The sequence below is a fragment of the Equus asinus genome, chromosome X (genome assembly GCF_041296235.1).
Source record: "Equus asinus isolate D_3611 breed Donkey chromosome X, EquAss-T2T_v2, whole genome shotgun sequence".
In the NCBI taxonomy this organism is placed as follows: Eukaryota; Metazoa; Chordata; class Mammalia; order Perissodactyla; family Equidae; genus Equus; species Equus asinus.
In genome coordinates, this window is record NC_091820.1 from 68,342,121 (window position 1) to 68,355,468 (window position 13,348).

The following is a 13,348-nucleotide window of genomic DNA, read 5'->3' on the forward strand; positions in this document are numbered from 1 at the left end:
TGGTGGTGGGAAGATGAAATAGTTCTCTTTTGATTGTTTCTATTTTCTTAGTGAAATAAGAAGCGAGGTCATCAACTGGGAAGAAAGAACATGGAGGAGAAGCTGGAGGTTTGTGGAGAGAGAGGGGGTGGTGAAATAGTTGTCTCAGAGAGTAGGAGAATTAATTAATTAGGGAATTGTAGGATGGATAGGCAGTGCTGTTGGGCCTTTTGGAGATTTCTTACCATACATTCTAAAACCTGAAATTCTCTGAGAAACTCAGATCCAACCGTCCATGGTGCAGACTACTCCTGGTTCCAGGTACTGCTGCCTTTAGATAGAGCCTTAATCTGTAACAATTAGAAAAAACTGTATTGGCATTGGAGAGGGAAATGAATAGGACAGCTACTTTACCTGTGACTTCCAATACATGGGGCACCTAGTCAGGCTGTCCCAGATAGATTCGATGGACCTGTGTGTCTTCTTGCACACATATTTTTTGCTTTTTGGAATGTCATCAGAGTTCCAGAAACTTCTCTCGATTTCTTTACATTTCCCAACGCTCAGATGATATTTTGCTCTTTGATTATGAATTTAAATGGGAATCTGTTGACTTTTCTACACTTATCATGTCCTAGTGGGCCCCTCCACATGACTTTTTCTTTGTCTTTTGAAGTCGTTAAGCTGAACTGTGGCTTAATGCTATACTGAACACATCTGTCCCACACTCTCACAGCATCAACTTCACTGAGGGTGCTGAACAACGAAATCAATGATTGTGCCTATGCAATATCAAATAAGGTGTTTCAAGATTTTCTGAAATAAGATATGGAAGAAAGTGGAAAGCTACATTGACTGTGTTTCTAAAAAACAGGGGAAGACTCAGCTTTGGGTCCAACAACAGTGACTTCAAGGTATGGTGACCAGGATAATCCCACTTTCTTTCCCTTGTTCCAACGTAAACATTAAGAGTTCCCTGTTACTCTCATAATTGTTCTGGTTTGAACAATAAATTATGTGGTCACCCTACCTCAAGAATTTGATACAGTCACTGATTCTGGAGAAAACTGTCTTCAGTAGCTAGATGCTATTCTTTCTGGACTCCTATGTACTCATAAGAGTAGAGTACAACACTACTATCACCACCGCCCCTAGGGCCTGATCTCAAAAAAGAAATCTCACCGTGTCCATCTAGCCCTGCCTTCTACTCTATAATGTTCTACTCTTAGGTTCTGCCTGAAACACTTCTACATCCATCTAGTTGAATTAAGGGCTAGGTCTGGATTAATGAGTTTAAGTTGGGCCCAATCTGGACAAGTGGGAGGTACATAGTAGTTCCTCTACATGCTGAGACTCCTCTTACTGCTTCCTGTGGGATCTTTCCCCCCAGTTTATCCATACTTCTGGAACTAGAGAATCTGGTTTATGGCCCCCAAATCCAAATTTTAGATAAGCTACTTTTCATCACATCAGATATACTACTGTCTCTTGCCTGCCAGAGAAAGTGGCCTGTACTAATGAAGTTAAGTCCACCATAGAAAGAAAGGTAGTCCCTTTAAGACCTGATGTACAAAATGGGCAGGAACCCTTGATTCTGTCTACTATGACATCAGGGAGCAAAGATCAGAGGGACTGGCTATAGACACAAGTGAAGCTTTCTTGTCAAGCTTCACTGAAATCACACTTCCAAGAGTCATGTTTTTTTTTGTTATCCTTTTTTTTTTTTGGCAAAGAAGATTGCAAAAACAAAGTAGAAAAGGAAAGCCCAAAGACAAAAGAAAGCTATTCAAACAATGGAGGAGAAATATTGAATCTGTCTCATTCTTCCTGTTTGTAATCACTTTGTGTTTCCAGATAATACCTAACCTTTATTTCATCTCTGACATTTTTACCAATTCAAGATTCCCCACCCCCCAGGGGTAGATGTGGACATGAGCTGAAAGTCAGGGATGAGTCATGGTGTATATTTCACATAGTACTTAATCTTTTTTCAATCAAGAAGTGGAGTGGATTATTTTATAATCTGCATCAAATTTCCCCATGTCAAAACATCTCTATCAAAGTAGCTGTGTAAAAATACCCTTGATTTCAATATGGCTCCATCAAAATAGCCATGTCACAATGTTATGTACTTACACATAACCAGTGTGGCTATAAGAATAGGCTCTGGGGCCGGCCCGGTGGTGCAGCGGTTAAGTTCAGACGTTCCACTTCTCGGCGGCCTGGGGTTTGCCTGTTTGGATCCCGGGTGCGGACAGTGTACCGCTTGGAAAAAGCCATGCTGTGGTAGGTGTCCCACGTATAAAGTAGAGGAAGATGGGCATGGATGTTAGCTCAGGGCCAGTCTTCCTTAGCAAAAAGAGGAAGATTGGCAGCAGATGTTAGCTCAGGGCTAATCGTCCTAAAAACAAAAAAAAGAATAGGCTCTGTGCAGATCTGGTCTGGATCCACTGTTATATGCCCCATGTCTGTGTTAAAATGCCACTTTCTTGCTTCAATGCCCACATTACCACAATCTACTCTTCACTTATGCACTGACTCAAAGTACAGTCTTCAAGTACCAAGTCTTTATCAATTGATTTGTACATATGACCTTCCTTCCAAAACTCTCTGTTGTATGCTGTGGCTGTTTATGCTTCCCTCTATATTCAGCCTAAGAATTCTGTGTGTGAGTTACTTTTGTCAACTGTTTTCTCTGGGGATAAGTGTTTTTCACACTTTGACAATATTAAGGGGGATTTATATTTAATCCTTTTGGCTGAAAGAATCACTTACAGCCTAGGGTGGCAGCTGAAATGAATCTTCCATTGCATTTCCCTTTCAGTAAGCCATTCCCCATTATAGATAGATAGATAGATACATAGATAGATAGATAGATAGATAGATAGATAGACAGATAGATAGAAATAGAGTAAGTTAGCTACATTATCACTATAATGTTTAAATATTTGCCTTTTAGCAATACCTTTATTTGTCATATTTCAGAATCAGGCCTAGAGATATCTTGACATTTAGATATTTAGCATGTAGAATCAGTGTGTGCTATTTTATTTCAAATTTCCTTAAAATAATGGCTAAACTTTTCCTCTCTCCCTTAAAAAAAAAAATCTATGTGCAGAAACCCTGGAGCCCATCCCTTCAGAGTGTCCTTCCCAGAAGTCCTATATCTCCACCACCACAGTTCTCTGGAAGAAATTACAAGTAAGCTGTCTCTTAAAAGGAAAGTTAAAGCTTGTAAATACTGGAAAAGAAAGCAAGCAGGATCTTACTTGGAATTTTATCTGAGAGTTTTATGTATTTTTCAGTAGGAGGTGGGGTTGCAGAGAGGAAGGGGCATAGTTAGAGATAACAATGTTTCTACTATGAATGCCTACATAACTGTGTTTATGCTACAGTACAAGATAACTCTGCAACACATTTTCTGAGAAAAAGTCAGCACTGACAAAAATTAATCTGTAAGATTATTTAAATTGGATTTCCTTCATTTATCATAGTAATTTCTCAGATATTTTGAGCAAGAAAAAAGGAAATATTGCATAAAGAAAACTCTAGTTTTAGTGAGAAGTAGGACAAAAGGAGAATTATTTTCTTTGTTTTATGAGGATGCCATTATTTTATTATATCTGCTAGATCAATGTAATGTGACTTCTGGATGATTTCATTTATTTGCTCCCTATGGAATATAGTGATAATCTATTTCATTATAAACCTTAACACTATGTTTGATTTTTGTAAGTATTCTAAAACATTTCATGTTTATTTTTTTATTTAAAATAGCTTTATGATTCATGAGCCCAAGGACGTCAATCCTTACATCAATCCATCTTATAATTGGGATAGCTCTCTGGAAACAGCTAAATCTGAAGCAAATTATGGGAACAAGTATTCTTCAACCATGCACATGAAGCCATTCTTCGTATGTATCATACATTTCCATTTTTATATATGGTTATCATCACTATAATTCAAGTACAGGTAACACAACGAATACTAATACCTTGCTATAGCAAAATGATATGACAGAATCAGTTAAGATAAAGATATGGAGTTTAGCTTATAAGACCTACTATCACTACTATTTCATTTTATAAAATGGGATTAGTAAATATGAGTCAAAGGTAAAGAATATATAGTACTTCATAGGTATTAATATACTTTATATATATACACACATATATATATATATATATATATATATCTTACTTAAATTTGAAATCTTTAGAAAGGAGATTTGAGATCTTTGAGATCAAAGGAAGACTGGCTAAATGCCATGAGACTAACTCGAGGTCAGGCTGGTCTTGTGTTATTATAATCGTTAAATTGTCATAATTTAACAAGGTAACTTCTATTTTGTGTTTTAGTGTACTTAATACGTTAAACAGTACATTGCTCAAGCTAATGCTGAACACTAGCTAATCGTTGATCTCTAGTTACAAGACATATTAACAATTAACTTAAAGTGCAAACTGTGTTTCTTTGTACAAACAGTGTTTAAAAATAGATGATCAGAGAAAAACAGTGAAATGGATTGCCACCTAAAAGTCATCTGTATGAATTTTCCTGATAAATGCAATGAATTATAGAAAAACCAAACTGATTCACCAAAAATTAATACCTGGTGTTTGTTGAGGGGTTTTTTGGGGGGCGCATTTTAGTTGAGTTGACCACATAACAAAATAACCTTCCCCCAAAAGCCCACTGTGGGGAGAGTGACGTCACCAAGATGGCAACACAGGTCGTTCCTGACATTACTCCCCTTCACAAGAACCACTAACAACTATTCATGAACAAGACACCACTGAGATAATCCTAGAACATAGGGGTGAGAATGAAGCACCCCTCCTGCACCACAGAGACCAAGAAAGACTGCATTAGAAGAGTAAGAGAAGTGGCTACACAATGACTGCATTGCCCCTCTCACAGGCCAGCACAGCACCACATGGGGAGGTCTCCCCTGAGTATCTGGTTCCTGCAGTGGGAAAAGAAAGCCCAGGGGGACAACCAGGCTCCCAGCATTGTGGGGCACTTCATGGGAGCCCCTACTCTTGTCTTGCCCCATGGGGATTGCAGAGGAATCTACAGGGCTCAACCACTGGGAATCTGACTGTGAGAGAGAAGATGTGGGGGCTTGCAACAATCACAGATCTGCATACAGATGTTGGCAGACCAAGTTCATACCTGCAGTGCCCAAATAGTAATCCCAACCAGCGGCTTTGCTCATCTTCAGAACCAAGGTGGTAGTGCACTCTAACCAAGGAACTGATTGGGATGGAGATCTGCTTGATTTGGGTCTTCAAAGGAGGAGTTTGACTGGCCCTAGAGCCTGGATTGCCCACGCTCGGCAAGGAGCTGAGTCACAGCCCCACTCAGTGGGGAGAGTATCTCCCAACCCCATTTGGTCAGTGAGGTTTGTGAGAGCACCTAGAAGCTATGTAGCCCAGAAATGCTCCAGCTGAGAGGCGGGCAGAGCTGATCGCCCCCAAAGCAAAGCTAGTACCAGGCATGGAGGGTTTCCCTGCTATGTCCAGGGGGATTAATTCATGGCCAAGGCTGAGGGTAGCTCCCAGCCCCTCCTGACCAGAAAGCCTGCTTGGAAAAAATTGGGAGTTGCTTGGAGTGGCCTCTCTCTGTCCCAAGCAGGCAAGTGAGCTGAAATATAGCCCCACACACTGTGGCTCCTGGGTCCGATCTGACAAGAAGAGTTGGCAAGAACACCTGGAAGCTGTGTAATCAGCAGAGAGGCAGGCAGGCAGAGCTGACTGCCCCCCGTGGCAAAGCCAGTACCAAGCACAGAGGGCTCAAGTGATATGCCCAGGCAGGAGGATTAATTCATAGCCAAGGATGAAGGTAGCTCCTGGCCCCTCCCAACTGGAAAGTCTGTTTGGGAAAAGGTTGGGGAGGCCTGGAGTGGCCCCTCCCCAACCTGCCCCAGCAAGGGAACTAAGACATGGCCCCACACAATTTGAAGAGTGTCTCCTGGCATTATCTGACCAGAAGGGTTGGCAAGAACACCTGGAAGCTATATAACCCAGAAACACTAGCTGAGAGATGGGCAGGCAGAGTAGATAGTCTGCAGAGCAAAGCCAGTGGCCTTGTTTGGCCAGGGAACATGGGGCACAGGTTGGCTTGAATTAAGACAACAAAGAGCTTTACCAGCTTAAGAGCTGCTTCTCCCACTGTACCTGGGCAAGGAAACTGATTCATAGCCCTGCTCATTGCTGAATACAGCCTCCAGCCTGCCTGACCAGGGAACCTAACCAGAGCACACAGGAAGCTGCATAGCCGATCCAACAGCCCAGCTTACAGGGGCACTTGAGACAGAGAGCACAACCCATGGCTTTCTCTGTCTGCAGAGCAAAACCAGCGGCCTCATCTGACCAGGGAATTCAGTGCACACTCTTGCCTGATTCAGGTGCCCAAACAACAAACTGCACAGGGCCTGGGTCCTGACCTGCTGCCCTGCCAGGGCAGGGAAGCTAATTCATAGCCCATCTACTACTGAGCATTGTACCCAGTCCTGATCATCTAGTAAGCCTCACGAGAGAATCTGGGCAACCACAGAGCCCATCTTACAGCCTCACTTGGGTAGAGAACTAAGCCAGCAGTCTTATCCAACTGTCCTCAGCCAGTGGCACACATCCCCATCCCCAACCTCAGAGCTCAAACAGTTACCTTGCCCAAAAATAGACCCTAATAGCAGGCTCAGTCTTTCCAAGGACATAACCAGCAGACACTCCCTGAAACCCAAACTGAGCTGACTGGTGAAGAGCTATCCCTGCCAGAGCAAATCTGTGAAGTCTGGAAGAGGAGCCAATTACACAAATGTGCAGGTACCAATGTAAGAAATCAAGTTTTATGAAAAATCAGGTAAATATGACACCATCAAAGGAAAATAATAAAGCTCCAATAACTGACCTTAAAGAAGTGGAGATCTACAAACTTTCAGACAAAGAATTCAGAATAATTATCTTAAGGAAGTTTAGTGAACTACAAGAACACATAGACAGACAACTAAACAAAATTAGGAAAACAATCCATGAGCAAAATGAGGAAGTTCAACAAAGCAATAGAAACCATTTTAAAAAACCAGAAATCCTACAGTTGAAAAATACAACTAAACTGAAGAATTCAATAGACAATTTCAAAAGCAGACTCAACCATGCAGAAGAAAGAATCAGTGACCTAGAGGATGGGATATTTGAAATGATCCAATCAGAGGAGCAAGTTCAACATTTGTCCATGATAAAAACACTTAACAAATTAGGCATAGAAGGAACATATCTCAACATAATAAAGGCCATATATGACAATCCCACACCTAACATCACACTGAATGGTGAAATGTTGAAAGCTACTCCTTGAAGAACAGGAACAAGACAAGGGTGCCCACTCTCACCACTCCTATTCAGCATAGTACTGGAAGTACTACTAGAGCAATCAGGCAAGAAAAAGAAGTAAAAGGCATCAGAATTGGAAAAAAAAGACGTAAAATTGTCTCTATTTGCAGATGACATGATTCTATATACAGAAAATCCTAAAAGTTCAACCAAAAAGCTGTCAGAACTAGTCAACAAATGCAGTGAAGTTGCAGAATACAAAATTGACATACAAAAATCAGTAGCATTTCTATACACTAATAATACATTTTCTGAAAAAGAAATAAAGAAACCAATTCCATTTACAATAGCATCAAAAACAATAAAATACTTAAGAATAAATTTAACCAAAGGAGGTGAAAGATCTCTATTCTGAAAACTATAAGACACTGATGAAAGAAATCAAAGAAAACACAAATAAATGGAAAGGTGTCCCATGTTAATGGATTGGAAGAATTAATATTGTTAAAATATCCATACTACCAAAAGTCATCTATAGATTCAATGCAATCCCTATCAAGACTCCAATGACATTTTTTACAGAAATACAAAAAACACTCCTAAAATTTATACGGAACTACAAAAGACCTCAAATAGCCAACGAAACCCCTAGAAAGAAGAACAAAGCAGGAAGCATCAAACTTCTTTATTTCAAGCTATACTACAAAGCTATAGTAATTAAAACAGTACGGTACAGGTATAAAAACAAATAGATCACTGGAACAGAATCAAGAGCCCAGAAATAAACTCAATCATATACAATCAACTAATATTTGACAAGGGAGCCAAGAACACTCATTGGAGAAAAGACAGTCTTTTTAATAAGTGATGCTGGGAAAACTGGATATTCACATGTAAAAGAATGAAGCTTGACCCCCATCTTACATCACTCACAAAAATTAACTTGAACTGCATTAAAGATTTAAATGTAAGACATGAACCCATGAAATTCCTAGAAGTAAGCATAGGAAAAAATCTCCTTGACATGGGCCTTGGTAATGATTATTTGGAAATCACACCTAAAGCACAAGAAACAAAATAAAAAACAAACAAGTGGGACTACATCAAACTAAGAAGTTTCTGCACAACAAAAGAAGCCAGTACCAAAGTGAAAAGACAATGGGAAAAAATATTTGCAAACCATATATCTGATAAGGGGTTAACATCCAAAATATATGAAGAACTCATACAACTCAATAGCAAAAAAACCCAAATTATCTCATTAAAAAGATGGGCAAAGGACCTGAATAGACATTTTTCCAAAGAAGATATACAAATGGATAACAAGTACATGAAAACATGCTCAACGTCACTAGTCATTAAATGCATTGAAAAGCAAACTCAAACCACAATGAGATATCCTCTCACACCTGTTAGAATGGCAATCATCAAAAAGACAAGAGATAACAAATGCTGGCCTGGATGTGGAGAAAAGGCAACCCTTGCGCACTGTTGGTGGCATTGTAAATTTGTGCCACCACTATGGAAAACTATATGGAGGTTGCTCAAAAAATTAAAATTAGAATTACCATATGATCCAGCAATTTCACTTCTGGGAGTATATCCAAAGGAAACAAAAGCACTAACTCGAAAAAATATCTGCTCCCCCATGTTCATAGCAGCATTTTTTACAATAGCCAAGACATGAAAACAACCTAAGTGTCCATAAATGGATGAATGGATAAATAAACTCTGTTATACATTTATATATACACATATATACACACACATATATATGTATTCCATGTATATATATATATATATATACATACATATATATAATGGAATATTATTTAGCCATAAAAAATGAAGAAATCCTACCATTTGCAACAACATGGATGAAACTTGAAGGCATTATGCTAAGTGAAATAATCAGACAGAGAAAGACAAATACTGTATGATATTACTTATATGTGGAATCTAAAAAAAAAAAACTTCAAACTCATAGAAAAAAGATCAGCTTTGTGGTTACCAGAGGCACGGGGTGTGGGGAGGGGGGGGTTGTAAGAAGGTGGTCAAAATATACAAACTTCCAGTTATAAGACAAGTATTAGGGATGCAATGTATAACATGATGACTATAGCTAACACTGCTGTATAACAAACAGGAAAGTTGTTAAGAGAGTAGATCCTAAGAAATCTCAAGGAAACACTTTGTTTTTCTTTTTATTGTATCTATATTAGATGATGGATGTTAACTAAACCTGTTATGGTAATTATTTCACAATATATGTAAATCAAACCATCATGCTGTATACCTTAAACTTATACAGTGATGTATGTCAGTTATTTCTCAATAAAACTGGAAAAAGAACCCACTCTGAATTGATGGGTGACCTCAGGGAGGTAAATTAAGGAAATGTAAATGTGGAGTTTTAAGTATGTTACTTGTGCAAGATGAAGACAAAATACTGGATGTGTGATGGAATAAAAACTAATTTTTCTAATGTGCTTAGCATACATTAAATAGATGGTACCATCTATGTGGACCAGCGATCCAGGAAGATAGAACTGGGAAGAAACTGGGAACTTTTAGGGACATGTGAAATCAGAAAGAGAAGGAAACAAGAAAGATTGGTACTGAACTCACTGTGGGTCAATATATGCGGAAATGCAAGATGAGAAAAATCTAAGTAATAAAAGAGCAAAGGCTAATATTGAGAATACAGAGGGAAAACTGGCTGGGTTTGAATGCAGATTGCTTCAGGATCAGTTTTGATCTGCGTATTAGTTCTCTGTTGCTGCATAACAAATTACCATGGACTTAGCAGCTTACGACATACATTTATTCTGCCACAGTTCACATGGGTCAGGAGTCTGTATATGGCTTATCTGGGGGCTTTGTTCAGGGTCTCACAAGGCTGCAATGAAGATGTCAGGCAGGCCACATTCTCAGCTGGAGTCTGGGTCCTCTTCTGAGTTCACATGGTTGTTGGCAGAATCCAGTTCCTTGCAGCTGTAGAACTTAGGTTGTCTCCTCCCTCCCCACCCCCCACCCCATCTCTTTCCTTGACAGATGTCAGCTAGGGTATCACTGTCGGTTCCTAGAGGCTACCTACAGTTGCCACGTAGCCCTCTGGCAGATCCTCTCACAACATTGCAGATTTCTTCAAGGCCAGCAAAAAAATATCTAGCTTCATTCTGCTAGGATAGAGTCTTATACAATGCAACCTATTGAAGGAAGTAACTATCCCATTGATGCTCCCTATCATTTTCTCCATATTCTATTGGCTAGAAGCAAGTCACACGTTCTGCTCACACTCAAGGGTAGGGCGTTATGCAAGGGACATGACTCACTGGGGGTCATTCATTAGGGTGTGTCCAGACAAACAGCATGTTACCCCTTAAAGGGGACTAAAATGGTACTAAATGAAATAGCTCAGCTTTTCACTGTAAGGCAAAATGACCAGAAAAAAATATATATATAGTGAGCATTAAAGGTTACAGGGTTATAGGAATCTTGGGATAGACAGATTAATCTTTTAAAACTAAGTGAAGTTAACTGAGTAACGTGACATTTTTCACTCATTCAACCAATTGATTGTTCGTTATGTACCGAGCACTGTTGTGGTAGTTAAACAATGATGAAAGAAAAGTTACTGCCCTTGCTCCATGGAGCTATAACACAGTGGGGGAAACATGTCAAACAAGTAAACACATGCAGAATTACAAATTGTGACAAGTGCTATAGAGGAATAGTTCAGAGAGTGGTGAGAGAAAATAACAAGGGTGGTGCAATCACCTTCAGTGCAGTGTGTGTGCCAGTATTACTCTTAATGATAGCCACTAAAAGAAAAGCAATAATACACAAGAGATGGAGAAGAGACTTAAAAGGGAAGAAGTGGGCCATAGCTCCCTGTCATGACTACCTCAGTCAAAAAGTACTAGCAATAATTTCCAAGAATTAGGGGCAAGATTGGAATTGGAAAAGACAAAGTAAAGAAAAAGTTGAAGTCAAGTTGATATTGATAAGGGTAGAAGATAGTGCACCAGACAAGACAGAATGTGCCCAGAGCTCCTTAGGAAATAGCTGAAGGAAAATTTCATCTGAGTTTCTTCTGACAGCTTGAACTTATCTTTTTCTCAAGAAATCTCTCACTGCACTGTGATTTAAAGGACACATAGAAACCAAGCTCAGCATTCTATCAAGCCATATTATTAAAATTGCTCTCATTGAGTAGATCTGTAATTTCCTAGTTGTCAAACTTAAAGGCCTGTTTTAAGACTTTCCCTCACTTGACATCTCTCTTGGCATTTGACACTCATTGCTTCCTGAACTCTTCCTTTGACTACCAGGGACCACTGTCCTGGTTGCATGCATATCTCTTTACTAATCTTCAAACTCCTCCCGAAACACCTCCAACTCTGTCCACAGCTTAAATGGTGTTATTTTCCAGGGTTCCAACTTGTCGGTGAATTTCAAAACTAATTTCAACTCATAAAAGTCTTTCTAAATCTAGACCAGCGATTCTAATAGTCTACAGAATATTGCACATTTATATTTCTAGCAGGCTCCTTAAAGACCTAAGTCATTATCTCTTCACTCCACCCTGCTCCTCTCCCATATTCTGTATCTCAGTGAATGGTATCATCTACCCAATCATCTAAGCCTGAAGTCTGTGAACACTAGAAGGTTCTTTTCTCTCCTTTAGTGCTCTCTCTAAATATAATCATGCACAAAGTCATACGTATTTTTGTCCTAAATCTAGGGTGACCAACTCATTATAGTTTGCTTGGGACAGTCTTGGTTTTAAAACTGAAATCCCACATCCCAGGAACCCCCTGTCCTGGGAAACTCATTACCTCTGCCACTGACTTAAGTTCAAGTCTTCATCAGTCCCTTCTAAATTATTGCTAACTAACTCCCCTGCCACCTGTCTCTCTATTTCAGGTTTAACTGTCACACTGCTGCTAAAGTTATTACCCTAAAACCAAATATGATCTTACTGTGGTCCAGTTTAAAAGACACTACTCAACCCTTATTGCATATAGGTCGAAGTCAAAACTAAAGAAAGCATAAAAGCCTCTTCATATTTTAGCCCCCCTCATCTCTTCAGCTTCATCTCTTGCTGATCTTGGCCTTGCACCCTATGTTCCAGCCATACCAAATATACGGCTTCCCAAGTATATGGTTGCCAAGCATTTATGGTTCCATGCCTGGAAAACTCTTAGTCATCCTAAAATATCACATTCTTCATGAAGCCTTTCCCAAATCTCTAAGCAGAGGTAGCACTCTGTCCTCCCAACAGCACTATGTTAATGCCTTCATTTTTGTACTAAGGTATCATGTTATAATTATTTGTCTACCTGTCTATTAGTCTTTCTCTCCCACTTGATTTTTAATTCATCCAGATCAGGGACCATCTCTTACTCATTCTTATATCCTTAGTACCAAGCACACAGTGCCTGCCAGAGACTGTTGGTCAAGATATATGTGTGTGTGTCTGTGTGTGTGTGTATTTATTTCTGAACCATTCTCTTACAAATGGAGAAGGTGATCAGCACAATGTTTTCCAATAAAAATAGAGAATTCTCAAAGGCCTACAATAGTCATACTTTCTCAGATCTGTTTTAAAATGGTATTTTTAAGTGCTCATGAACATGTTTCCTTAGGATCTCCGCAATAGAAAACCCATCTGTGAGTAGAGATTTTTAATTGTCAAAAAGTAACATGTCATGCTGAGAAAATTAAGTTTTATCATGAATCCCTATTATAAAAAAATTCTATAGCAGTGACAAAACTCTGGTTAGTACGACATAAATAATGTTGTTATAATAACATATGACGTTAAAACACTAGTGATGTAATATAACGTATGTGCGTATGATCATACAATAAAAGTGGGATAGTTCGTAAAAGCAACAAATTTAATTTTGCAGTTATACAGTACTAACAGTCATCACTGTGCAAGCTTAGAGTGTGAACTTTGGTACTATAATTTCAGAAAAAAGAGGTATTTGTTTTTCTTACGTAAATTTGTTCCTGTAATGTTT

General features: G+C 39.1%; 2 protein-coding genes across 4 annotated transcripts in view; one reads left to right on the forward strand and one right to left on the reverse strand.

Annotated features, from left to right (window-relative positions):
- SATL1 (spermidine/spermine N1-acetyl transferase like 1) overlaps positions 1–13,348 on the reverse strand; it is a 123,238-nt gene that overhangs the window by 85,813 nt on the left and 24,077 nt on the right. For both annotated transcript variants that reach the window (XM_044763512.2, XM_014827512.3), the window contains exon 3: positions 225–329. The gene's annotated coding sequence lies outside the window, so the exon portion shown is untranslated. The remainder of the gene's footprint in view (positions 1–224; positions 330–13,348) is intronic.
- The window catches only part of LOC106822370 (uncharacterized), a 52,813-nt gene that overhangs the window by 38,525 nt on the left and 940 nt on the right, over positions 1–13,348 (forward strand). For both annotated transcript variants that reach the window (XM_070502924.1, XM_070502925.1), the window contains 2 exons: positions 3,098–3,180; positions 3,757–3,895. In XM_070502924.1, the coding sequence (XP_070359025.1) occupies positions 3,098–3,180; positions 3,757–3,895 (222 nt within the window). The remainder of the gene's footprint in view (positions 1–3,097; positions 3,181–3,756; positions 3,896–13,348) is intronic.